This window comes from Camelus ferus, chromosome 19, assembly GCF_009834535.1.
Source record: "Camelus ferus isolate YT-003-E chromosome 19, BCGSAC_Cfer_1.0, whole genome shotgun sequence".
Lineage (NCBI taxonomy): Eukaryota > Metazoa > Chordata > Mammalia > Artiodactyla > Camelidae > Camelus > Camelus ferus.
In genome coordinates, this window is record NC_045714.1 from 27,925,107 (window position 1) to 27,949,573 (window position 24,467).

Sequence of the window (24,467 nt, forward strand, 5' to 3'; positions counted from 1 at the left end):
TTAGAAATCTATCATGCTTAACATTTCTGGGGTCAGTTCACTCCCCTTTGTCATGAAATCGCAGCCTCCACTGCCTCCAGTGCAAACACGTCTTCCAGAGGAAGCAGCTATCACCTGGGAACAGGATTTCCCAGAAGGCTCATCCTGATTACTAATGGCTTCTCATGTCTGCCAACAAAATGCAAGCGTGAACTCTGCAGAAGCAAAACTCTCAAGGTGCTGGCCATGCGGCCTGAGAAGACTGCAGGTGCCTCCGGGGCTTCACCCAGGTGACACTGCTCCTTTCCGGACTGGGCTATGACTAATGACTCCAACATCTTCTGCAAAGGATACAGACAAATCCAGCGTATTCAAAAAGGCTCCCCAGAGGCCATCTGGAGTCCAGAGTCAGCACCCCATGGGGTCGCAGTGCTTAAGAAACGAGTTAACCAAGAGGGCTGCTCTGGGCCACCTCAGCCATCAGGGATTCTCCACAACCTGGCAGCCGGCTCTGAGGCTAGCTCAGGAATACAATTCTGAAACTACCATTCCCTGACACCCCTCGCACCCCATTTATTTATTTATCTTTGGCAATACTTTGAGGATTTTAGTTTTAAGAGCTTCCACCTGTACAGGTGTCTATACATAGTTCCAGGAAAAAACCAAAGACAGGCAAGGCCACCAGCCCTAGAGGCCTGATTACGGACACACTCTCCTCGGCAGCTTAAGCAGGCCAGGAAGGCTCCCAGAGCACGGGGTCAGGTCCGTCTCCATCCCTGGGGGTGCTCTGGAGACCAGTGGATGCACCGTAAGTCAAGGGCAGTCAAAGCCCCTGCTCCAGTACAGGTCCAAGGGGGAGGCCGAGCAGATGAGTGTTGACAGGGGCATCACCCCCAGTGCTGTCTGGTCTGACCTGGGAAACATATTTTAAATTCCTGGACAGAACAGACTACAAAGAGAGTACTCAGCAGAATAGGCTGGATTGAAATGGAGTTTGAAATACTGGCTGATGCTCGGGTTACAAAGCAGGTTGAAATCATGGATAAATCAAGTTCGCTCCGTGGTGACTTAGACTGAGTGCTGCGTTTGAACAGAATACTACTTACTGCTGGATTAATGAGGGATGGAGAGTGAGGCTGGCCTAAAAAGACATTAAAAATACCCACTCTTAAGTTCATATGCTCCTCCAGGAGCCCATCAAGCACAGCTGGGCCTCCCGAAGGATGGAGGGGAGACTGGCATTGAGGGAGCTTTACAAAAATATCGATTCCCAGGACCTGTCCCTGGAAGTTCTGATTCACAAGCTCTTGGGTGGGGCGAGGAGATCTATCTTTAGGTGTCCAGGTGGTTCAAGAACTGCTGATATACATGAAGCAACACTCCACAAAGCTGAGCAACGGATAAGCAAATGGAGACTGGGTACACTGAGTCAGCCTCTGGCGAAGGGTGGTCCAGGTATGCTAGGCGTCAAAGGCACCCGGGAAGCTTGTTCAAAAACGTTCAGGATTCTACCCCAGAAGCTACTGCCCTGGGGGATGGGGGGGGGGCGGGGTTAGGCAAGCTCCCTTGTGATTCTCACACCCAGAAGAGTTAACTAACTTCTGTCCTAAAGGGACATGCAATTGAAAACTGAGCAGAGTCATCCAATCAGGTACCACTGAACTCTGGACCCGGTGTTGTTTGAGGTCCTTGCAGAAAAGTACACAGACCCACCGAAAACACTCCTGGCTCTCAGGGAGCCCCTATCCCAGCTGGGAAGACAACAAACAAGCAAACATCCAATGCCAGGTCGTGATGAGGTCACGAGGAGAAATAAACCTCTAAAAGGTCACTGGGGTGCAGGTGCAGTTTGAGATATGGTGGTCAGGGAAGGCCATGGTAGGTAACAAGGTAAGCTTTACCTAGAGACCGGAGTGGAGGATGAGCCATGTAAGGACGTGGTGGGGAGCCCTCCTCCACTGATGGAGGGAGTGCAGTGCAGTGCAGCCATGATAGAAAACTGTATGGAGAATTTCTCAAAAAACTGAAAATAGAGTTACCCTATGATCCAGCAATCCCACTCCTGGGCATATATCCAGAGAGAATTCTAATTTGAAAAGATATCCCAGTGTTCACAGCAGCACTGTTTACAACAGCCAAGACATGTAAGCAATCTAAATGTCCTTCAACAGATGACTGGATAAAGAAGTTGTGATATATTTATACAATGGAATACTACTCAGCCATAGAAAATAATAAAATAATGCCATTTGCAGCAATATGGATCGACCTGGAAAGCTTCATTCTAAGTGAAGTAAGCCAGAAAGAGAAGGAAAAATACCATATGATATTGCTCGTAGGTGGAATTTAAATAAAAAAAAGACACAAATTTACGGTTACCAGTGGGGAAAGTTGGTGGGAAGGGATAAATAGGGAGTTTGAGATTTGCAGATACTAACTGCTATATACAAAATGGATAAACAACAAGTCTCTACTGTATAGCACAAGGAACTATATTCAATATTGTGTAGTAACCTATTATAAAAGAGAACATGAAAAGGAATATAGGTATGTATATGTATGACTGAAACATTATGCTGCACACCAGAAATTGACACATTTTAAACTGACTATACTTCCAAAAAACAAAAAGGCATATGGAGAGAGCATTTCAAACCAGGAAAAGGGGTCAGGGAACAGGTTAAGAGGGGTAGGGGTGGTGTGTGTGTGTGTGTGTGTGTGTGTGTGTGCGTGTGTGTGTGCTGGTGATGGAAAGGCCACTGGAAGGTTCCAAGAAGAAAAGTGACTTGGTATTTTAAAAGGATCACCTTGGGTAGAACAGAGAAACAAGGGTGGAAGCAGGGAGACCAGGGATGCAGCTAGAGTAATGGTCCATTCTAGGATGTGGGTCTTGGAGGAAGTGGTGGTGATGAGAAGTGGTTAGGCTGGAAATGTGATTTGAGGGGAGACCCAACCGAATGAGCTGATGGACTGGACACAGAGGGCGAGAGGAAGGAAAAAGGCGAGGCTAACTCCAAGATCTGTGGTTTAAACAACTGGATGAAGGAAGTTACCCTTGACCAACACAGGAGGTACTGGGGCAGGGGCAGTCTTGGGGAAGTGAAACCAAGAAACCTGTGGTAGGTATATAAGCTTTAAGATTCGTCCTGGACATCTAAATGGAGACAGTGAGCAGGCGGTGAAGATACAGGTTCCGGGAAGAGAGTGGTCTGTCTGCAGACCCGAAGTTGGGAAGTCCACAGAGATGGTGTCCGTCTGGATGAGAAAACAATAGAGAAGACGAGGAGGATTCAGGAGAGGAGACTATGAAGGAATCATTAGTGAGAAAAGAGAAAAATCAAGATAACATGATGTCCCTGGAGGCAAGAGAAGAAAGGGCTTCATTAAAAGTGAGAACCGTGTCAACCGCTGCTGAGCGGTTAGGACTGAACGCTGGCCAGAGGAAGGTGAGTTGACAAAAGTTATTTCTGGTGATGCGCTGGGACCCGAGCACATCTGGGATGGGCTCAAGAGTGAAGTGGAGACAGCGGAGACCAGAACTCTCCAGCAGAAACAGAAGAGACACTGTACAGGTAACTTTAAATCTTCTACAGACCCATGAAAAGGTAATAGGACACGGGTGAAATTAAAATGCAATTTAATTCCAAATGTTATTGTTACAACATGTAATCAATATAAAAATATTGAGAGAGTTTATATTTTTTGTACCACCTTGGTAGCCTGGTGTGGATTCCACACTCTCAGTACATCATTTCTGACTACTCCCCACCCTCACCTTCAGATGCTTAATAGCCAGACATGGCCAGTGGCCACAGGACTGGCCAGCACAGGAGCGGACAACACTTTTGAAGAGCTCTGCAGTGAAGGGGAGCAGAGAAATGGGTGGTAGCTAGACTGGGGGAGGTGAGGGGGTTAGCAGAGAGTGAGTGGGTGACGACCCTGGGATAGGCATCTTTGGTGGGATGGGATCGGCCACTAAATGCCCAGCTCCAACTGAGTGTCAGGCACTGTTCCAGAAGCTCTGCCTGCATTCACCAGCATCACCCTCACAACAGCTTGGTGAGGCAGGGAGTTTTGTTACTGCCACGCCCCATTCATGGACGAACAGCACGAATGCAGCCCCACTACCCATTTGACAGCATGGCTTCTGCTGGGAGAATCCTGCTGGCCCCTCCCCAGCACCTGGCTGCGGGCCCCCAGGGTCCAGGAGGATCGGGCTGCTGGTGACTCCGAGCATCCCCGTCACAGCTCACCCCAGCCACACGGCCTGCCTGTTGATACATGAGCACCCTGCATGGTCCCGGCTGTAAGATGTGACAGAAGCTATCTCACTGAACTCATGTTTCCAGGACTGTGGAACATCCTGCGGGATGTGAAGGCAATGGGGGGGGGGGAGATCCTCAATCTGTTGATGGAGGTAAAGCTATTGCAACTTTTCTCACAGTAGTACTTAATGTGGTCATATGGTACTCTCATCTTTTATCTCTTGAGGGTCGGATCTATTTTCTCATGGCTATATACACGAGTTTCTTCTGATTCTGTTTCATTTACCCCTGAATGAAAATAATTGGTAACCCAAACAGGATATTTTAAAATTAGATAATTCACAGAATATTAGAATACGTACCCTTAGGTGACACCCATAATGTTACTGTATCTGAACCCCTCATGATCACATCTGCTGAGAATGATACACCCAGTGTTGATCGGATCAGATTAATGCTCCTAGGATGAGAGGTGGAACAGAGGCCACGCCAAAACAGATGGGGAAGGGAGGCCAGGAATGGCACTCCTTGGTGGCTTGTCCCACAGCCAGGTTCATGTAAGCCCCTCACGTTGGTGTATGATTGTCTGGGGAACGTAAATGCAGCAAGACATATGCAGCACACTTTGGAAACTGGAAAGCACTGAACACATTTCTTTGACATTGTTGTGAAAGAAAACCTGTTATCTGCACAAGCCATATGGGTTTATAAGAAGGCAAAGCATGCTTTGCATCTGTAGGAAGCTGACATGACTACAGTGTTTTCCCCATGTCTCACTGGGGCCTCACTGAGTATTCGGCAGAACGAGACCCAAGAGGCTAAGTGTCTGAGGCCACGTGTTTAGCTCGGGGCAGGACTGAGTCAAGAAGTCCTGGCCCCATGCAGTGCTCTCCCCACAGTGCCCAGGGGGTTATATGCCTTCCCGGTGAGAGATGGAAACAGAGAAAGGGCACAGGACCCTGAGCCGGAAGCCCGTGGGTCCAGCCCTCCTCAGTCACTATCTCACTGAGGGACCTGGACAAGCCACTTGTCATCTCTGAACATCAGTTTCCTCATCTATTAAGGAAAAAAAAGGGCCGATAAGCTAGCTAGTGGGCACTCATTCACTTTCTAGAAACTAGGGAATCATGTCCTCACTGTCCATCCAGTGTCCATACATTTCAGGAGGCCTTGTCTCCAAGCCTGACTCCAAGTGGGCCTGTGACCCAGGCCGGGCGAATCCGGATGCAGAATTCAGAAGGCTCAAAGAGATGCATGGGCTACAGTGGCCTGGGAAGAGGTCTGCTCTCTTTTCCCAAGAACTTGGAGCCGCCAAGACCAACCACCACGTACAGGCTGAGAACGAAGCCAAACAGTGGAAAGTGGAGCCAAAAGATGGTGAGAAACAATCCTGATGAAATTCTTTGTGCCTCTGATCAGCATACCTGAAGTCTGGGCTTTTGAGGCACACGAGCCAAAAACCTTTTTTTTTTTTTTGCTCAGCCATTTAGAGTTGGCCTTCCTGTCCCTTGAAAACTAAAATGTTCAAGACTGATACGATCTCTTCTCAGGTTAGCTGCACCGAACAAGTTATTGTATGTGACAGCCCTCTGCAAACAATAAAAGCCTTTTGCAAACAATAAAAGTAGAGCAAAAGTACTATATATCAGCTTATGGGAGGAGGGAGGCAAATAATAATATTAAAGTAAAAAACTGCCACTATTTTCAGTTATGACTTTATAATAAGGCAAGAAGAAAAGGTCTTCTCCTACTAAGATTTAGCGTGATGCCTGATGACTTCCTGGAGCACCAGCGTGGTGAGATGGGACGGGACACAGAAGGAGTAACTTACAGAAAAGCAGCCTGAGTAGAGCATGAACTATGACAAGGACCAGTTTTAGACCGTGATGCAGTGTGGCCACGCGGAAGCCACACGGCGTCTTAAAATGAGGAGGAGCTCTCTCTTTCCCAAACTTCATTTCTAGTAGTTTCTCAAATTATTTGACATTTGATAAGGTAAGGAAGTGAAAAGGACAAAACAGGGGGGGCAGAGTGGTCATGAACAACTGAAAGAAAGTATAGGAGCATACGTGTGTGTATTGCCTCAAAGGACCCGAAGCAAAAAGAGGTAAATGAAAGGGAAAAGTGGTACCTCGTGAAATCCACTGTGGACTGAAGGCGTTTCTTTACAGATGACAGGGCTGGAGGACGTCTGTGCTGAGATACCACTGACAATGCACTCGATGCAGGGGCCAGTCCTCATGAGACGCCCACCAGGCGGACGTGAACTCCGCCGTCTCAGAGATGAGGAAACTGACACCCCAGCGGCCACATCCGTCATCCACCCAGTTCCCATGGGGAGGGGCACGCCTTTCCACGTCACTAGGGTCCTCCGGCCCCAGGCCCTCCATTCTCTGCCCTCCCACGAAAGGACAAGGCTCCAAGGGGAAGCCGAGCACAGCCTCACCAATGAAGCTGCCGCTTTGGTTAGCAGTTGGTACCCTAGTTTTGTTTTGTTTTTAATAATTTTTTTTAAAGTTTTTATTTCTTCTGAGTTGATGACTGTGAAACTATCTTGTGTAGACTAGGGAAGTACCAACCAATGAAGAGTTGCAACGACTCTTAACCTGAAAATGAAATCAGTGAAAAAAAAAAAATCAAGGAACTTATCTTGCAGAAAGTACACATTTCACAGGGATTTTCCAGTTTACACTTACCTAACCCCTGAGAACCTAAAAATAAATCCTAGACAAACTTAGGCCCCACCATCTCTGGTGCCACAGAAGTGTGACAAAACTTGGGTGCTTTCAAGAATTTTGTAGGTTTGGGACCAGTGCTTTGACCACTCTGAGAACTGAATAACAGCTATTTTACTTTGACCAGAAAAACATAAAACCACATACAACTTAAAAAAAAAAATCAGCCAAGTCACAAATCATAGGTTAATAATGCCCAGCTTAAACGCAGAAGGGAAGTATCTGTGAAAAATAGAAGCTTAATGGTAATTAACCCCAGGCAGGACCAGCCTACCCTTGGAGGTCTCCTTATTCAAAAAGACCTTCCCTCACAGAGGCCTGTGGTTGAAAAATGCCAGCACCCACAGGAAGGCTGCCAGCCCTTCGTCCGTGGTGGTGATCTTTTCCCTGACATCTTCTGTGGCTGAGCCTGTGGGCCTGGACAGGATGGGAGAGGACAGAGGCGGGTAAATACGCAGTCTGGCCATGCAGGTAGCAGGACTGGCCGGACAGGGCCCACGGTGGCCCTCGTCGCTGGTGGGAAAGAAGCGAAAGAGCCAGAGAGAATACGTCACAGACGACTGTCTTATTTCAAAATTCTGCTCAGAGCTGGCCCTCTGCCCAGGGATGCAGAGGGAACAGCTCTTCCCATTTCCCCTCCTCACAGACAGTGAGACCCCCCCTTCCAAGACTCCACTCTCATGATAGTAACAGCTTCTGTGGACTCGTCTGGGAACCTCGCCCCACTTATGGCATCGTTTCCTTGGGAAAATGAGCACCGAATTCTAAATCATCCGTTTACTAATGAACTTTCCAAACATGATCCTCTCACACGGTGACTGTGTCTGTGCTATCGCTGTGGGTGTTCTGACAGCCGTGTGCACTTTTAGGGACTCAGCCTGAGAAAACCGCTGTTTCCCAACTCCTTTGTGCCTTCGAGAAGTGACTGGGTCCTTTCTCCAAAGCCGTATCTCGCGGTGAGTCCACTGGCGGCTACTGGAGATGAAAAGCATTTTAACAGGGTGGTCTCTGCTCTTCCTCCCCCTCCTCCGGAGGTTAACAGAGCTCCCACTGGAGTCACAAGTTTCTGCTCTTTGTCCATCACCGACTTGCTGGCTAAATGGGGGTTTATCACCTAACTTTTTGGTGCGTCATTTTTGATAGTTGCAAAGTGAAGCTGGGCTGGCAGACGGAGACAAAAAATGAACATGCCGAGCTTCTCAAGAAAATAGCACGGGCGGGTGTTTTTCTCTTTCCTAGCAGGGAGGATAAGATGTTCGGCAATCTGCTAATCTGGTATCAATGGCATTTAAATTCACTCCTCTTTGGGGAAGAATGGAAATGATGAGGATAATAATTAACACTGCATCAGTGCTTTGGAATTTACAAGACATTTTATATCCGTCATCTCACTGGATCCCAAGGAAAGCTTGGGAAGGCTCGCATGGCAGGCATCACTTTTACTTCTGCTTAATGAGTCTGGGGACTGATGCTCCAAGAGGCCAAGTGCCTTGTCCAAGGTCATCAAGTGAGTGAGGGGACAGGCAATGGTCAAGGCCAGGTCTCATAATTTCACCTTTGATCCTTTTTCCACTTGATCTATTCCCTGCCGTGTTTTTCCTAATTCAACCTATCATCTGAGTGATCATGAAAGGTAGAAATTATAGGTCTCTCACAAGGAAAGGTACATTATGTGGAAAAAGCACAAAGGATTAGAGGACCCAGATATATCTTATATATATATATATAAAACTAGTTACCCTAGTTAACTATTCTTAGTTATGTCCTACCTAACTTATCTATCCTGCCTGTCCTAGCTTGGCAAAGAGCAGGTTCCTGTGGAGCACTGGGGATGGGGGCATGAGCCATAACCATCTCATACCACTGGCTAGTTCTTTGGGAGAATTATATTGTGAGGAAAGGAGAACATAACCTTAGGTTACTGTAACATACAAGCAAAGGATCAATTTTTTTTAAGTTGATCTTAAAAAAAAAAAAAAAATTTCCCCTGAGAAAAAATTTTCTAATCATCTCTGTCATCGTCTAGAAACAGACCAGATCAATCAAGAACATCTCCATCCCCACGTTTTCCTAAGGATCATCCACCAGCCAGTTCACGTATGGGCAGGGCAGGTGGGTGATGGATGTGCTAGGGTTCCCACCCAGCCCATTGCAGGCTCTCCTGAAGAAATGGACACCGACAACCCAGCAGCATCATGAAACTGAAAAGTAAATGACAAACTCACTAAAGGTTACTTTCCTTACGTAAGAAGTTTTCATGTAGCAAGGAGTTTGTGAAATACAAAAATACCAACAGAAAAACGGACATAAACATACAATTCACCAATGAGTGGGTCCCAGTTAAAATAAATACACACTGACCTCACTTATCAAGTATGAAGTATAGGGGGAGCACAGACTAGATCATTAACAGAGGCTATCTTTGGGCTGGGAGCTGTGGATAATTTCTACTTTCTTTGTATATATTTGGATTCTAAAATTTTTGGTACAATGGACGTGTACAATTTTGGTAAGCAGTGATTAAGTAAAAAACTAAGTTCGGAACGCTGTGGGAAATGTGAGATATGGAAATGACCTCTTCCCACTCTAGGAAATTTTCCCAGTGCTACAGGAATCTCTCGTTAATGGCTTCCATGTAATTTACCACTAGCATTGTTGAGGAAATACAGTAAGATAAGAAGAACAGATTCTTAAAGTCTATGGTACAGTATGAAAAACCTAGAAAAAGCATCCACTGCTTATTTAATTACTTTTGATACAAAAAAAGGAGAGTTCTTTTCTTGAATGATCTGCTTTCTACTTCTGCAAAAGTTCTCTCATGAAAGCTGAATAAGTCTGTCATCCGGGTACATAAGTTAGTGTACAAACTGTTGTTTATTTCTTCTATTCTAAAAAACGTAACGACTAAAATGTTCCCTTATAATTTCTCTTCATCTTTCCTAGGATTAAAACATCGCTCTACTCTGATTTTCTTTTTCAATCACAATTTTTAAAGCTACAAGTAAAGTTCTCTTTGGTGCAAAATTATTTTATGGTTTTTTCAATTTAGCTACAGTTTCATCTGCTTTCTCTGACAGAAATTCACTATGAGAAAGGATTTTTGAGATAATCCGATACCTTCCCCCTTGACTGAGAGTAAAGCTAAGGCCAACAGAGTTTCAGTTACGGACAGCTGAGAAACACACCAGCCAAGCTAAAAATAACCTAGGCCGGGGTAGTTTATTGCTTCTTTAGACTCATTTTCATTTCAATTTTATACTCATAAGCTAGAAGGAGAATCTTTTAACATTAAACAGTAGTTTGGCTTAAGAGCAGTGTTTAATTTAGTGCTTAAATATTGTCTCTCGTCAGGATGGACCGGCGTGCCTTCTACTGGGAGGATGTTACAGGGAGGGCGTAGCATCGCGTGGCTGGGGTACACCCGAAGATTCTTGACGGCTGTTTCCACAGCTTGGCCACACCTCAAATGAAGGTGAGAAGAAGAGAGTTGAGAGAGCCCAAGTATCTTAATGGATATATCCACTTTTAAGCAGCACTAGTACTAAATGCCTTTTTTTTTTTTTTTTTTTTTGACTTCCAAAAGAACCACAGACTTTTACAGCTTGGGTTTAAAAGAAAGAAAGTAACTTAGAATTCTGGACCTTCCCTCTGAATGGCAGAGGCGAACTATTAAGATACAGAATAGATACACTTGAATTACATTTTTCAGGTCACCAGGTAACTGTTGGGACCCTTGATCAGCCGGACTGTAAGCTCCTTGAGGGCAGGAGCGCTTTCCCCAGTGCCTGCCACAGCTCCTGGGCACAGAGCCAGCACTCAGCAAATCGTGTTAAAACTTGATGGGAAGACCAGAGGGGAAGGGTCTCCAGAGACAGGAGTGGCTGGAACCGGCGCTCTAGGAGACAGCCCCTTTGTGCTGACCCTGAAAGGTCCCAGAGACAGACAGAGGCGTGTAGTTATTTACACAATAAAGTTATTACTCTGGAAAGCAAAGTCATTACTTCAGTTACGACTGGTTATTTACTCTAATAAAGGGATAATAAAAATGATAAATAATTTTGAATTTCCCAAAGGCCCCAGGGCTTTACATCTGAGGAAGAAAGCAGTCTTCACATAGGGGACTTGGATTTGTAAATACGAAGGAGGACGTTGTTGGGATGGAATATGCCAAGTGTGATACAAGCTCACGCTCTTCTTATTTCTAAGGACAAGAAGGCGAGGGAGCAAAAAAACTATGAAACTAAAGGTAAAAAACTCGCAGAAAGGCTTCCCAGCTCCATGTCTAGCAATAGGTCAAAAACTGCGGCTCCAAGGGCTTCGAGATTTCTTATGAGAAACTGTAGTAAGAAAAACACCATGACTCATCCTGTAATAATGCCCTTTCTTCCCAAAGTACACATCACGATTCCCACATCCCTGGCACGCGGGCACTCGGGGCAGAGCTACTGCAACTCGGAGCATCTCTCTGCACCGAGTCCCGCGGTGGGGTGGCCGGCAGGGTGCGGGGGCGGCACGGCTGCCCTCCTTCTGCCCCGAGGGAGGGTGATGACTCCCTCTGCGCTGCCTGATCTGGAACAGCGGTTCTTTTGTACGGCCACCTTCCGGAGCCAGGGAGCTGAGTGCAGCTGGCCTCTGCGCACACAGGCAGAGAGAAGCCCTGGCAGGGCAGTTCTGAATAGGCCCTCCCAGATTTCCTAACCGATTGTCACTTAGACACCAAAGATCCAAAATGAAAAGAAAAGGAAAAAAAAAAGTTATGGGAAAAGGAATCGGCTACTCAAGGTTACAGCACGAGGAAGGTGCCCCGGTACTGACTCACTCCCTGTCCCTTCCGTGGCTGTGGAAGAGAAGTTAAGTAAACAGCTGTGGGAAAAATAAGTGAAGTTGATGCCAAAGAAGTATCTCCAATACGGTCGCTCAGGAAGCCTGTTTCCCGGGCCCTGCCCAGCCAGGCGAGCCTGCAGAATAACTACTGGGAGAAAATGAGGGGAATCCTATCCTTTGGCAAATGTCACAGTAAAATGATAAAGGAATTCAAAGCTTTAAGGAATGTAAGGAAGTTGGAGGGATGCTCAGGGGGAGCCAGTCATCACTGGCTTCAGGCATTTGGAGTGCATAGCCGGGCAGAAGGCAATCCTGGGAGGGAAGGACTGTTTATTGATCCTTAAGGAGCTGAGCCTGGAGGGCTCTGCAGAGGTCAAATATCTGAGGATTACGCTCCGTGGCACTTGTGGAAGGACCACGTTCTCGGCTGGGTGGGCCATTTGTACGAGGGGACAGGGCCCTTTGCTCGACCTAGACATTTTACTGTTTCTGGGAGAAGGAGCTTACGGGGGTGGCAGAAGAGCCTTGGAGGAGGGGATGGGCACAGATGAGCTGGACAAGCACGGGGGGTGCACAGAGCTTGAGTCCAGGGCTGAAGCCCTTCAGCAGTGTCTGGTGTTAGCTGACTTGTGTATGTGGGGCTGGGAAAGTGTGTGTGTGTGTGTGTGTGTGAAGGATGGTCAGAGGTGGGGGAAGAGGGCAGCTCAAGAGACAGAGACTGACCACATCTAAAGAGAATCACTCAAAACAATGAAAGATCCTCACGATGTAAAGGCATTTTTCTCATAAGCTCAGTTGGTTGACTCTGACAGTGTTATCACTGGACATCAGAACATTTTGAAGATAAAAAAACTGAACTGGCTCATGCAAAAGGCTCAGACCAGTCAACTGCTCAGAACGAAAATTCTTAACGTTTAGGAAGCCCTCCAGATTACAGGATTTACATGACAGCAGTATAGAACACTTACATCTGTATAAATACCAGTGCCCCTGAGGAGGATAATATTTCATTTGTATTGAGATGTTTTAATTCACCCTTAATAATTTAAAATAGTAAGTATTAATATGACATATACAAGATCTAATTTCTTCTACAGTCCATCTGAAAACAATATTACTTTCTGGTATAGTTAATTATTGTTTTCTTAAACCACAAATCAAGTTCTTCACTGGTCTGAGAATCAGTTAAGCTACATTCTATTATAGTTGTTTGCCAACAGCTTTACTATTTTAGTATTTATTAATTTACTAAGGTAACTCAACATCCTGGAAATACTTAAAAATATAAACTTTTAATACTTTTCACCAAATTTGCTTCTTTTATTTCATTTAATGTGTATACTTAGAGTTTACCTGACAGATGAAGAAACAAAGGTCACACTGGCTTTTGTGAAGGGCTCATCTGCTCCAGATGAGGGTATCTCAATTTACATATGAGTTCTCTGGTCTTTACTTTTCATGGCTCTCTGTTCACCCTTCTAGTCTCTAAAACACTTTTCCTGTGTATTTATTTAAGATGAGATAAGAAGCTGGTTTCAGACCATGTGGGCCAAATTGCAGATTTCATAAGGATTAAAAAATAATAAGCATATGGGGTAATCTAATATCCCCATAAATTATTCTAGAAGCATAATAATCATGTCATACTTCATGTCAGGTTTAATGTCTGCTAGGTTTTTTTCCTCTCTGCTAAAGCCTCAAGTCACATGTCCAAAAATACAGGGATAAAAACATTGGTACAGATGTAAGTTCAGATAGACTGGGCTTTCGCTGCAGCAAGATATACATGCACATACGCACAAGGAGACGCTCTCAAATGTATAGATTAAGCTTAAAAGACAAAGCTGTAAGCTATAACATTATAAATGAATTTTCGTTATCTATTTGTCTGACTAGAGAACTCCAATGAAACAGAAACAGGACCCAATGGAGCTCAAAACTTAGCACGAGAAAAGAGAGAAAAAAACAAACCCTATCAGCTAAGAAATAACACACTGGGGAAAAGTACTGGTTCTCATGAAAATGTCAGTGATTCACCATGGAATAAAATTCAAAAGCCACTGACCCCAATGAAAGCTTTCAGTGGAAACATGTGGATTTTGCTTCATTTCATTTAAAGACTTTGCTTTATATTTCATTTAAATACTATCATAAGCACTGTCACAATTTTTGTGACATGTTGCTTTCCCATTTTAAATTGACATGGAAAGGTTTGATACTGCTGATCAAACTAAATTTTCAAGGACTCATCAGAAAAAGAATAGACCACGTCAATTAATCGATATTATCGTGCAAAGAAGGTGAGGACAATTTCCGCATGCAGTGTGTACTCAACAGCTGGATGGAAACAGAAGGCAAGTCTCTTCTAATTTTCACAGTAACTTATCATGTAAGCAGATTTATTGGTTTATAAAGTTTTTTTTATACATACCAGCTCCTCACTCTGACTTGGCAAAAGATCACGACTGAACACAAGCTGACTTACGCAGACCACAAATCTTTCGGGAAATATGCGGAGTTCTGTACAAAATGAAAGAAAACGCATCACTAGAGGTGTCAAAAGACGGTGAACACAGAGATGCTTGCCCCAGATTTCTGAGTTACAGCGATTACCGTGTATGTGTAAGACACGTGTCTCTTCCCCTCCCCTCCTTTCAGTGTCTGCATCGGTAGTGTGGGGCAAGCACAAAGCTCCAGGGACAGCGGAGGAGGCTGCAAATTGGTCCACACGAGCCCCCGGACCATTTCATGGTGCGAAACCCCCAGGCAGGGCCTTCACAGCTTCCCCTCTGTGTCAGTTTGCTATTTTCTGTTCAGAACTCACATTTGGGATACAGGATCAATGTTTACTAACGAGTGTTTGGATTTACACAGGAAGAGGAAGAAAATCTGAAACCGTGACTTGTCAAGTTCTTACCACGGAGCTTACTTATCCTCTCCTTTGTCAACGGTCTTGGAGGGGGTCCCTTACACTGGAGGGCAAACTCCCAATCTGAACCAGGATATGGAAACAGCGGTATCACTGATGAGGAATTAGTGATCGAACGTGAGGAAATGGTGAAACGTGCAATAAATAAAGATGATACAGTGATACCACAGTCACAGTAATCTGTCACTGTAACTTCTGAGAGCAGAACCACCGACTGCCGGTGCGGACGGCTGAATGAGTCACAGAGCTGGACTCCGTGACGTTCAACGGAAGGACTATAAAATGGTGAACGCCGTCTGTGTGCCTCCTTCTCCCATCCGTCTACCCATCTATCCATTCGTTCTTGCAGCCTCCACCCATCTGGAGTGATGTTCAGCTGATGTTAACAGTGTGTGTTCTGGGGGGGTGTGGAGGGTCTTCTCTCCCCACCTTTTACTCGCTTCTGTTGCCTGAGTGTTTTTATGATACACATGTATTGTATTTACAACAGATACAAAATCATTTTTCTAAACGAGGAAATTTCCCTCTCAATGTTTATTATTATGAATCCCAGAAGTGAAGCCTTTTGCACACACGGCACATTTCCAATGACAAATGACAACATGAGGGTCCGGAGGTAACAGCGGAAGGGTCAGCATGAAGGGGTCAGTTATGCAGACACACAACTTCCTCTCAGGTTACCACCTGGCGCCCCTTGGCCAGGTGAACTTCTAGCAAAAGCCCCGATGAGTCGGTATTCCAGCATCAGCTCTCTCCTGTCCGCGACCACTGCTTGGTGCTCACTCTTCTCTACTCCACTTCATTCTTTTTTTATTTTTATTTTATTTTATTTTATTTTATTTGGTAATTGGGTATATTCATTTATTTCTATTTGGAAGATGTGCTGGGGATTGAACCTGGGACCTTGTGTATGTCAAGCATGCTCCCTATCACTTGAGCTATACCCTTCTCCTACTCCAAGCTCATTCTACTCAGAGCAAGCAGACTAGCAGTTCTAATCACAGCTCCGCCTACCCTGCTCAGAACCCTGCCCTGGCTCCTCGCTGCTCCCCACGCAACACGAGAACGCTCAGCGTCCAGGACTGGGGCCAACCCTGTCGTTCTGGTCTTACCCTCTCAGGCCTTCTCATGCGGAAAACCCCCAGCTCAGGGGGCCTGGGAGTGTTTAAACTCCGCCTCCACAGGGATGCTAGATCTGGCTAGGTGACTAAGGATGGACACAGAAAAGGCAGAAAAACAAACTTAACAAAGTGGTTAATATTTATTCATTAATGCTTAAAGTGTCTTATTGAGATAAGTGGTAAATAGTCTGTTTTTTGCTTGATGGGAGGGGAAACGGAGCCACAGAATTCAGTATTTGGGACACCCCCACCCCAATAAAAGTATCATTATCTTGAAATGAAACAGTTTATTGGTGGATCAGAACTAGAATTCAAAATGATCAGTTCTCTCAAATAATTCCTCTGAAAAGTAAGAACGCCAGCGTGGCAGGTATTATATAAACAGAAAGCCACTTATGTACCCATTCGCTCTGCTGAGGTCATAATTGAGATCTGTATTCTTTTCAATATTTAACTAAAGTAAAGATTTAGGCCATGGTAGTCCCTACCATGAAGGATAGATTGGCTATATTTTAACAGATACAAAGTTAACAGGTTTATTTTACTAAGAGAATTGAAAAAGTGGAAGGCCCTCCTGAAGGAGTAATGTACTCGAGGAGTAATGTACTCGAGGGACACTTCAGTTAAGAAAGTGCAGACAACTGTACAGATTCCAGGAGCAAATCTCCGTACAGTTAATTTCTAAAGTCCCTGTTTCATATCTTCTGTACTAAAATCGTCCAAGGAAGCTGAGCGAGATTTTCTTTCCAGCGCTCAGATCAGATGGACTTGGAGGACAGTCATCAGCATCTGACTGTTGTTGTTGGCTGAACACGTTTGACTTCACTTCCTGAGTGGACATCTCGGCTCGGGGAGTGGGGGCGGGGAGGGGGAGCTGGCCTCGTCACACACCTGGGCGCGGCTCTGCTGGCCCTGGGTGGGGACGGCATCTTCTCATGCACACACTTGCTCGTATCCCGGGGCCTCAGTGTGCACAGACAATGGCCAAGTGATTCATAGCTTCACCGCCTGTCCAGTCACTCTGGAAGCTCAGTGAAAGTGCTGAGATGCAGCAGGACAGGAAAGCAGAGGGGGCCCGGCCCGCCGTGCCCGGGGGGGGGCGGTCAACAGTGCAAGTTGAAAAAAAATCACAAATGTTTGCAAATACTCTTAATTAGGACTTCAGTGTCAGTAAGGTTAAGAAGCAACTAGGAATCTTCGTGTTTTAACTTTCATCCCTGCTCATGGTGCAGAATGCCCAAGAAATCAGCTCCTCACCTGCATTCCGGGAGCCCCCTAAGCAGCGGAGGCGTACCCCTCTCTTGAGGAAATAGGCTGTGATCTGAAAGCCGTAACCTGTAAAATGAAAGAGGACATCATTAGATTAGAAGCGTGTTTGCCTCTGGATCCCTCGGGCCCAGCCCAGCGCCTGCCATCCAGGGAGCACTCAACAATTACGCCGCAATGAAAGAGCAAGAGGGCTGGAGAGGGCCTCGCTGGAGAGGACGGGGGACACAGTGCAGGCCTAGCTCTTCCGGAGGCCGGGCCATGGCAGCTGGGATGGCCTGCAGTCCCGGCAGCGGCCGGGAGTTACTTTATCTGCAAAATGGAAATGAATGAAGAGGTCTGATTAAACAGGCCTAACAATCAGGCCCTTTCAGGGAGAATGATTAATTCAGGCCGAGCCGGTGCATTGATTGGGGCCACCTTCTGGTACTCATTACTTATCAGCTCACAAAAAGAAGAGTTTAACAGCTATTAAAGATGGGTGTATTTTGCCTGTAAATAAGTTATTCCAATTCAAGTACAGTAAAGCCTTCGTATAGGATGAGCTGAAAGAAATATGACAAGAGCCACCCCCTACCCTCCCCAAAAAAAAGGAGGAAGAAAGAAAAGTCTCCAATCCACCAGAATGGCTGAACTGAAGAAGGCCAAGAACGCCAAGTGCTGGGGAGAACGTGCGGGCCAGAGTTCTCCTGCACTGCCGGCAGGAGCGCCACACCTGACAGCTACTTGCAAAACCCACTTGAGTATCTAAAGCTGAACTTAAGCATAAACATACAGTGTCATAATGCCACTTTTCACAACAGTCCCAAACTGGAACCAATGCAAATACCCATCAAAAGTAGAATTTTTTAAATTGAAAAACAGGGGGGGAGGTAATAGTACACAGTGCCATCCTACACTGGCCCCCAAAATGAAGGAGCTACAATGACAGGACATCTCAGAACGAAATCTCGCAAACAGAATGGTAGGTGAAGGAAGCCTGGTACGAAGGAGGGCATTCTGGCTGTGACAGTGGGGACATTACCATTCATCTTAGAGAGTGGCAACAGGATTTCTGAGAGTTCACAGATAGTACCAGCACAGTTCCTCCCTCCTCTGCTCCCCTCTTCCATCCTTGCGACCCACCTCCATGTATAAACTACCCTGTTGATGACCTTCCTGAAAAGATCAAATGAAAACGTCCAGTTTACAAAGTCGAGTCCTTGGTGTGAGAATCAGAAGAGAAAGGCCCACCAAAGAGGGGTGAGGGCTCCCAGGCTCTGAAACAACCTCAGGAAATCGCTAATCCTCAGAGACAGTACTTGATCCATGAAATTGAAAGGAGTTAAGAGGTGGTCTCCGGGCCCACTGGACTCTCCCAAGACCGTGACTATGAGTGTTTTGAAATAACTTGTATATAAAGAGCACAATTAGAGAATTTTCTCGTTTTACATGCAAGTATCCCTCTGCCACCCTCGTAGAAAGATCCAGAACATCAGTGACCACAGACTTGATGGTCTGTCTACACAAGTTACGGCTCTGACAACACAACTGCTTTGGTCACGGGGATTTTGAAATACCAGTGACATCTATGATAGGATAATCTCCAGATTTACTGAGATGAAATATATTTTTCTCCTAACACACTTGAAATGGACTGCCTTTTGGTCATGTGGCTTTCTTCTGCTTAAAATGTCAAACAAAATATGCATACCAGTGGCATTATTCTGAGTGCTTTAAAACAAATACTTCGGTCCTGACGTCACCTGGAGACTAGAAGTGACATCCACATCTGTTTGTCTGTCCTACTGCTGGGGGAGGGGGATTGTAAGAGAGCAGTCCTTAACAACTTGGGACACAGAAATGCACAAAGAAAAGTGATTTTCAAAGTAATGATTCATACTGTGAGTTTACCAGAGAACGGAAGAACAGCAAGAACAATACAAAAACAAAAACAAAAAAGCAACATCTAAGTCGTTCTGCCTTTGCTACCAAATCACGCTTAACACTTAAGAGCTCCAGGTGATCAAGATTCAGATGGCACGTCCAGATTTTCAAAAATCTTCTCCCTGCACAAAATCTCCAGCAACAAAATGTTAGTAGTAGGAAGGGGCTTAAATCTGGAGGTGACTGTGCAAACTCGGGGGCAGGAAGCCTGGGATCTGGAGATACCACTGGAGTCATAAGTAAGTCCTGCTCAGTCAGCTGTCTCAGTATGACACCTTCCCCTACGGAAAGATAAAGCGGTACCAGTCAAATTCTGACTGATTTCCTACTGACATTACTAGGAGAACTGAGTTTATTAAAATCTTTCCTCCTCTGGCCCCCGCCCCCAGCATTATGTTAAAGGGAACCATTCCTGAGGGGTGTCTTATTATGGTTTCAGTGGAAAACCCTGCCTAATGGCCCCTACAAGAGAGATGGCACGTTTACCATGTAGAAGAGATTTGCACCTGCTTAGTCCAAAGTCTGCTGGTCACAAGAAACCTTACTGTTTCAAGAGAAACTTGAAGAAAAATAAAACACAAAAAGTATTTGTGCCTGTGCTTATGGCAAATTAATTTTGGTATGTAAACTAAGCAACTCACTGCTGCTGAAATATACTGACCTGGAATGCTTGGGGAGATGTATTTCACTCACCATAGATAACAGGAAGTGACAGAGACCACATTATCTTTACTCTTTAATGAAACTGATTCACAGAGTTGACAGGGCACTGAGATTTTGTACTCATCCAGGTCGAAAGCAAAGCTCCACTATTCTTAAAAGCTGAACAGCAGCCTGGCAAAGAACCCAGGAGGCCCTCTGCTTCCCCCTCTCGGAGGGCCAGCCCGCAGCTTGCCACACTGATGTTCCAAATGCACAGAACTGGGGTCGGGGCCCGGGGCGGAGGGAAGACGCAGAATGAAAATCATAAAGTGATAAACTTTTCATTTGAAAACTACCTGGCAATGAATGGCATTCTGAGATCCAGAAGCACATTTAAATCACATTTAAGGATGTCTGTTATCTTGCTAGCTACTGTGGTCCTCCTTGCCCTGAAAAAAACTGTCTTTTAGCCACAGAAAGAGACTAGGGTTAGAGAGAAGATAGCTTTGTAGTGCAAGTCTCTTTCCACCAGGAATTTTCAGGTATGTCTACTTCTAGAAATAATTTACATTTCTGCACTGCTGAATGTCGTGTGACATCTGGTACCAGCAGGAAGCCGTTTTCTCCCCTGGCCTCCGAGCAGCCCCAAGGGTCTCCAGGCCCGTGCCTCCCACACACCAGACTTAATAAATTGCTGCTGGGCTTCTCACTCCCTTTCCGCAGACAACCTCGCAAGCCCCAGTGAAGCCCCAGATGATGGCTTGGAACATTAGCTTTCTTCTGGCTCACCTGGTGGTTCACCAGAAAACATTAAGAATCGAGGAAAAAAAGGAGCCAGGGGTCAGTAATATTTGTGAGAGAAAGAAAGGGCGGTCCATGTTTTAAGGACAGAGTTCTGCTATTTTATTTCACATTCTGTCTAAAATAAAACTGCTCCAAATGGCTTTATTAGAAATTCAGAGACTTCATGAACAGAAAGGGAAAAACAAACAAATAAAAAAATCAAATATGAGTTGAACAAATTCCATCCTGGCTCAGTTTTAAGTAGTACTGCGCTCCAATGAGCAATACTTTTTAAGGGAGTGGTCATTTATTTGGGTTGTTCTATTTCATAGTCCCAAGACACTAAGAGCAAATACCCAACGTGGAGTTTTTACTGTAAAACTATCCAGCTTCACTTGCTTTCCAGGGGATTCATGGCCAAGGTGATCTGAGCTTCCCAAGACTGCCGAGGGGAGGCTGTGGTCTGGTGCGTCACAGTGGAAAGCCTTCTCCCACGGCGATGATGAGACCATTCACGGGAAGCCTGGGAAGCCGCCTCTGTGTAACCTGTTGAGCCCCGGACATCCTGGCAGGTAAGCACGACTCACAGCGGGCTCCACCCACCACTGCGTGGCTCTCCGCCAGCACAGCCTTCTCCCAAACCACAAGGCAGTCTGAGGAAGACCCGCTGCGCCCCACACCGCCTCTCCCCCTCAGATGACTTCTTCCTCAGTATCATCGCTCATAAGCGTGAAAACCTGTAAACATCCAAAAAGTGGACAAACAGTGCCCACCCAAAAGCCCACCACCTGGACTCAACGATGGTTAATATTGTGTCATATTTCAGATTCATACTTGCCAAACCATTTCAAAACAGACATCATGACACTTTACTCCTAAAGATGCAAGCACAGACTCCCAAACAATGACATTCTCCTACATCACAAACTACGACGGTCATACCTGACGTGACATTATTGCTCAGTCAGATCCAGTCCATGTTCAGACTCTCAAACGGCCCCCAAAATGCGTATCACTGGTTTTCCTCCTCAACTAGGAACTAACCAAAGGCCACGCATTACATCCAGTTTTGTCTGTTACATCTCCTGGAATCTAGAATAATCTCCTCCCCACCTTTCCCCATAACTCTGACCTTTGAAAGAGATTAGGCCAGGCCGCCTCTCTCACTCCCTCCTCTCCAGAGACGGCCCGCACTCTGTGGAGTGTGTACCTACTTTTACTCTAACCCACGCACCCAACCCCCGCACCTCGTGACCTTTCTCTTGCCTTAGGAAACAGCCTCCACTCTATGCATTATGTATCTCTCTAAATAAATCTACCTTTACACAACTGTGGCTCACTCTTGAATTCCTTCCTGTGCGAAGCCAAAGACCCACACTTGGCGGGGCACATCGCAGGGGGCCCAACGGAGACCTGGGACATGGCCCTCCTCACGCCTCACATCCATTTTTCCTACATCATCTCTCTGGCATCCAACGTGGGGTATTTAATTAAAGAAACGAGGCTCAAAGGGCATAATCTCGATACGCCTATTGGGCTATGGCTCCCCTCTCTTCGGAGGATGGCGGGGGGTTTCTCCTGTGCCATGCAGATTCAAGTAGCCCTTTAGGTGGTGGCGGACGCTGCCTGCAGGATCTGGCAGAGACAGCTCTCTAGCCGTGAAGGAGCCCACCGAGCCCAAGGCTTTTCTCCCCTCGATCTTTTCTCTTTCTCCTCTAATGCTAGAGAAAGAAAAATACCACATGATATCATTGATATGTGGAATCTAAAAAAAAAAAAAAAGACAAATGAACTTATTTACAAAACAGAAACAGACTCACAGACATAGAAAACGGGAAGGGAATGGGAAGGGATAAATTGGTAGTTTGAGATTTTCAGGTACTAACCAATATACATAAAATAGATAAACAACAAGTTTATACTGTATAGCACAGGGAAATATATTCAATATCTTTTAGTAACTTATGGTGAAGAAGAATATGAGAACGAATTATGTATCTTCCTATGTGACTGCAGTATTGTGCTGTACACACCAGAAACTGACACAACATTGTAAACTGACTATACTTTAATAAAAATATATTTAACAAAAGGATTTGGCTAGTTTTCCTGAAGAATGACCCCCATTTGAGATTTGAACTTATAAAAAACCCCAAAACTCAGTTGCCTATATACAAATTTTCAACCTGCATGCTATTTTAGAATGCCAACCACTTATTAATTTTGATGACTTCTTTAGCTGCTGCAGAAAACTGCAGGTTCAAACTAAAGCTACAATTACAATTCAAAGTCTGGATCACAGACATCTTGAAGATTTAATCCTAAAGTTAATTTCAAATAAATCAAATCTTACATTTATGGATACTTCAATTTCAGCAAAGGCAGCTTACCTAAGCAGGTGGGATAGTGGTCTCATATTGGTCTCATTTTTGTTCTAAGGAAGGGCACTTGGTGGCAATCAGATGACTCTACACTGTGCACCAGTTCAGACTTGTGCTGTTTCCAGGCTGAGGTCATGAGTCAGCGCTCCTTCACCAGCTGAAGACTTGGGTGAGATTTAAGAAGAGAGGAGGAAGGAAGGGACTGATATCAATCAAGAATCGACAGTGTCTTGGGTACTAGACTAGGCCAGGAACACATGACATATTTAAAAGATGGAGGATATGTGTGTTTTAAAGCTATTTTGTTCAGGAGAAATGAAGTTCTAACTCATGACGTCTGAAACTGTGCCTATTCGGAAAGTTATATCTGTCTTTATCAGAAAGTTAAGGGTAGAGAACTCACAAGTTTGATGACGTCTCTTAGAACGTAGAGAGAGACTGAGACAGGGCCTTTGGGAAAGCTTTTATGGAGCCCTTTCAAACATGCTGTAGGCCTAAGTATGGCCTTCACCACTGCTGCTGTGGGTGGGGCTGGAGATAGAGGTTGTTCTGTGGGAACCAAAAAACAAGAGTCCTGTCATAAGTTTAAGAATACACACACAGGATCCGAGTCTCAGACCACAACCGGGAAACAATTCGGGTGGGTAAGTGGAATATTTGGTCCTGGGCTAAAAATTTCACTTATTACCCAAGACATTTAAGAGACTCCAGAAACGTTCCCTTGAGATAACATTTCATGTCCTTAAATAAGGACAGTACTGGACTCTGAGTCACAATAAAGCTATGTCTATTTGATGCCAAAACAAATGGGCAAACTGGTTAGTTCCAATAAAAAAAAAAAACAAACCTGTGAACAAAATAATTACTTGAGGCCAAATTTACTTAGAAAAAACAAATTTTCTACCTGTAACCTCACTTTGCATGTCATACCACTGGCCACATGTGCTATTAAATATTTTATTATCTACGGGATCCATCAGAGATTAACACTGAGTGAGAAAGCTTCTCAGGGCAGACAAAAATGAGAATAAAACAAAATGAGAAAATTATCGCTTCAGATTTTTTTCCCATACCACTTGCCCACTTTTTTGTTTATAGAAATATGCCCTTCACATTTAGATATGAAAACCGTGTTTAGATAATACATTCAAGCACGTATGAGATGATATTTACAACAGTGGTTCCCACAACAATCATGGGAATGACAGGATACTGGGCACTTATAAAACTCAGTTACCTAACAGAACCCTGCACTTTTATATAACTCACATTTATATAACTATGCATAAAAGAAACACCGATTTTTAAATAAACCGTCTACCTGAAGTAGCTAGTTGTTTGAACTGCTAGCTGTTTAAGTAGGTCCCCCTGCAGTCAAACTTCCTGTGCCTAAGACGAGCTGTGCCAGATGAAGGGTGACCCCTGTGGCCTCCCTGTCTTGCAGGGGAACCCATTCCAGCTTCGAGGACCATGTGCGTCAAGGAAAGAAGTTCACGTACCGCTGGACTATTCCAGCAGGCTCACAGACCCACAGGACAAGAGCGATCTTTAAGAAGTCACCTAGTCCACTTTCTGCTTATTAGTCAGGAGCAGATTTAAACCATATTTTAAAAACA

General features: G+C 45.1%; 1 protein-coding gene across 4 annotated transcripts in view; it reads right to left on the bottom strand.

Annotated features, from left to right (window-relative positions):
• SLX4IP (SLX4 interacting protein) overlaps positions 1-24,467 on the bottom strand; it is a 169,681-nt gene that overhangs the window by 3,402 nt on the left and 141,812 nt on the right. For 3 of the 4 annotated variants that reach the window (XM_032461826.1, XM_014561272.2, XM_032461825.1), the window contains 3 exons: positions 17,111-17,188; positions 14,235-14,323; positions 8,784-10,440 (listed from right to left, as the gene is read on the bottom strand). In XM_032461826.1, the coding sequence (XP_032317717.1) occupies positions 10,363-10,440; positions 14,235-14,323; positions 17,111-17,188 (245 nt within the window). In that variant the 3' untranslated portion in view covers positions 8,784-10,362. Of the gene's footprint in view, positions 1-8,783; positions 10,441-14,234; positions 14,324-17,110; positions 17,189-24,467 lie in introns of those variants that run through there. The other variant, XM_032461827.1, reaches the window with a different exon arrangement.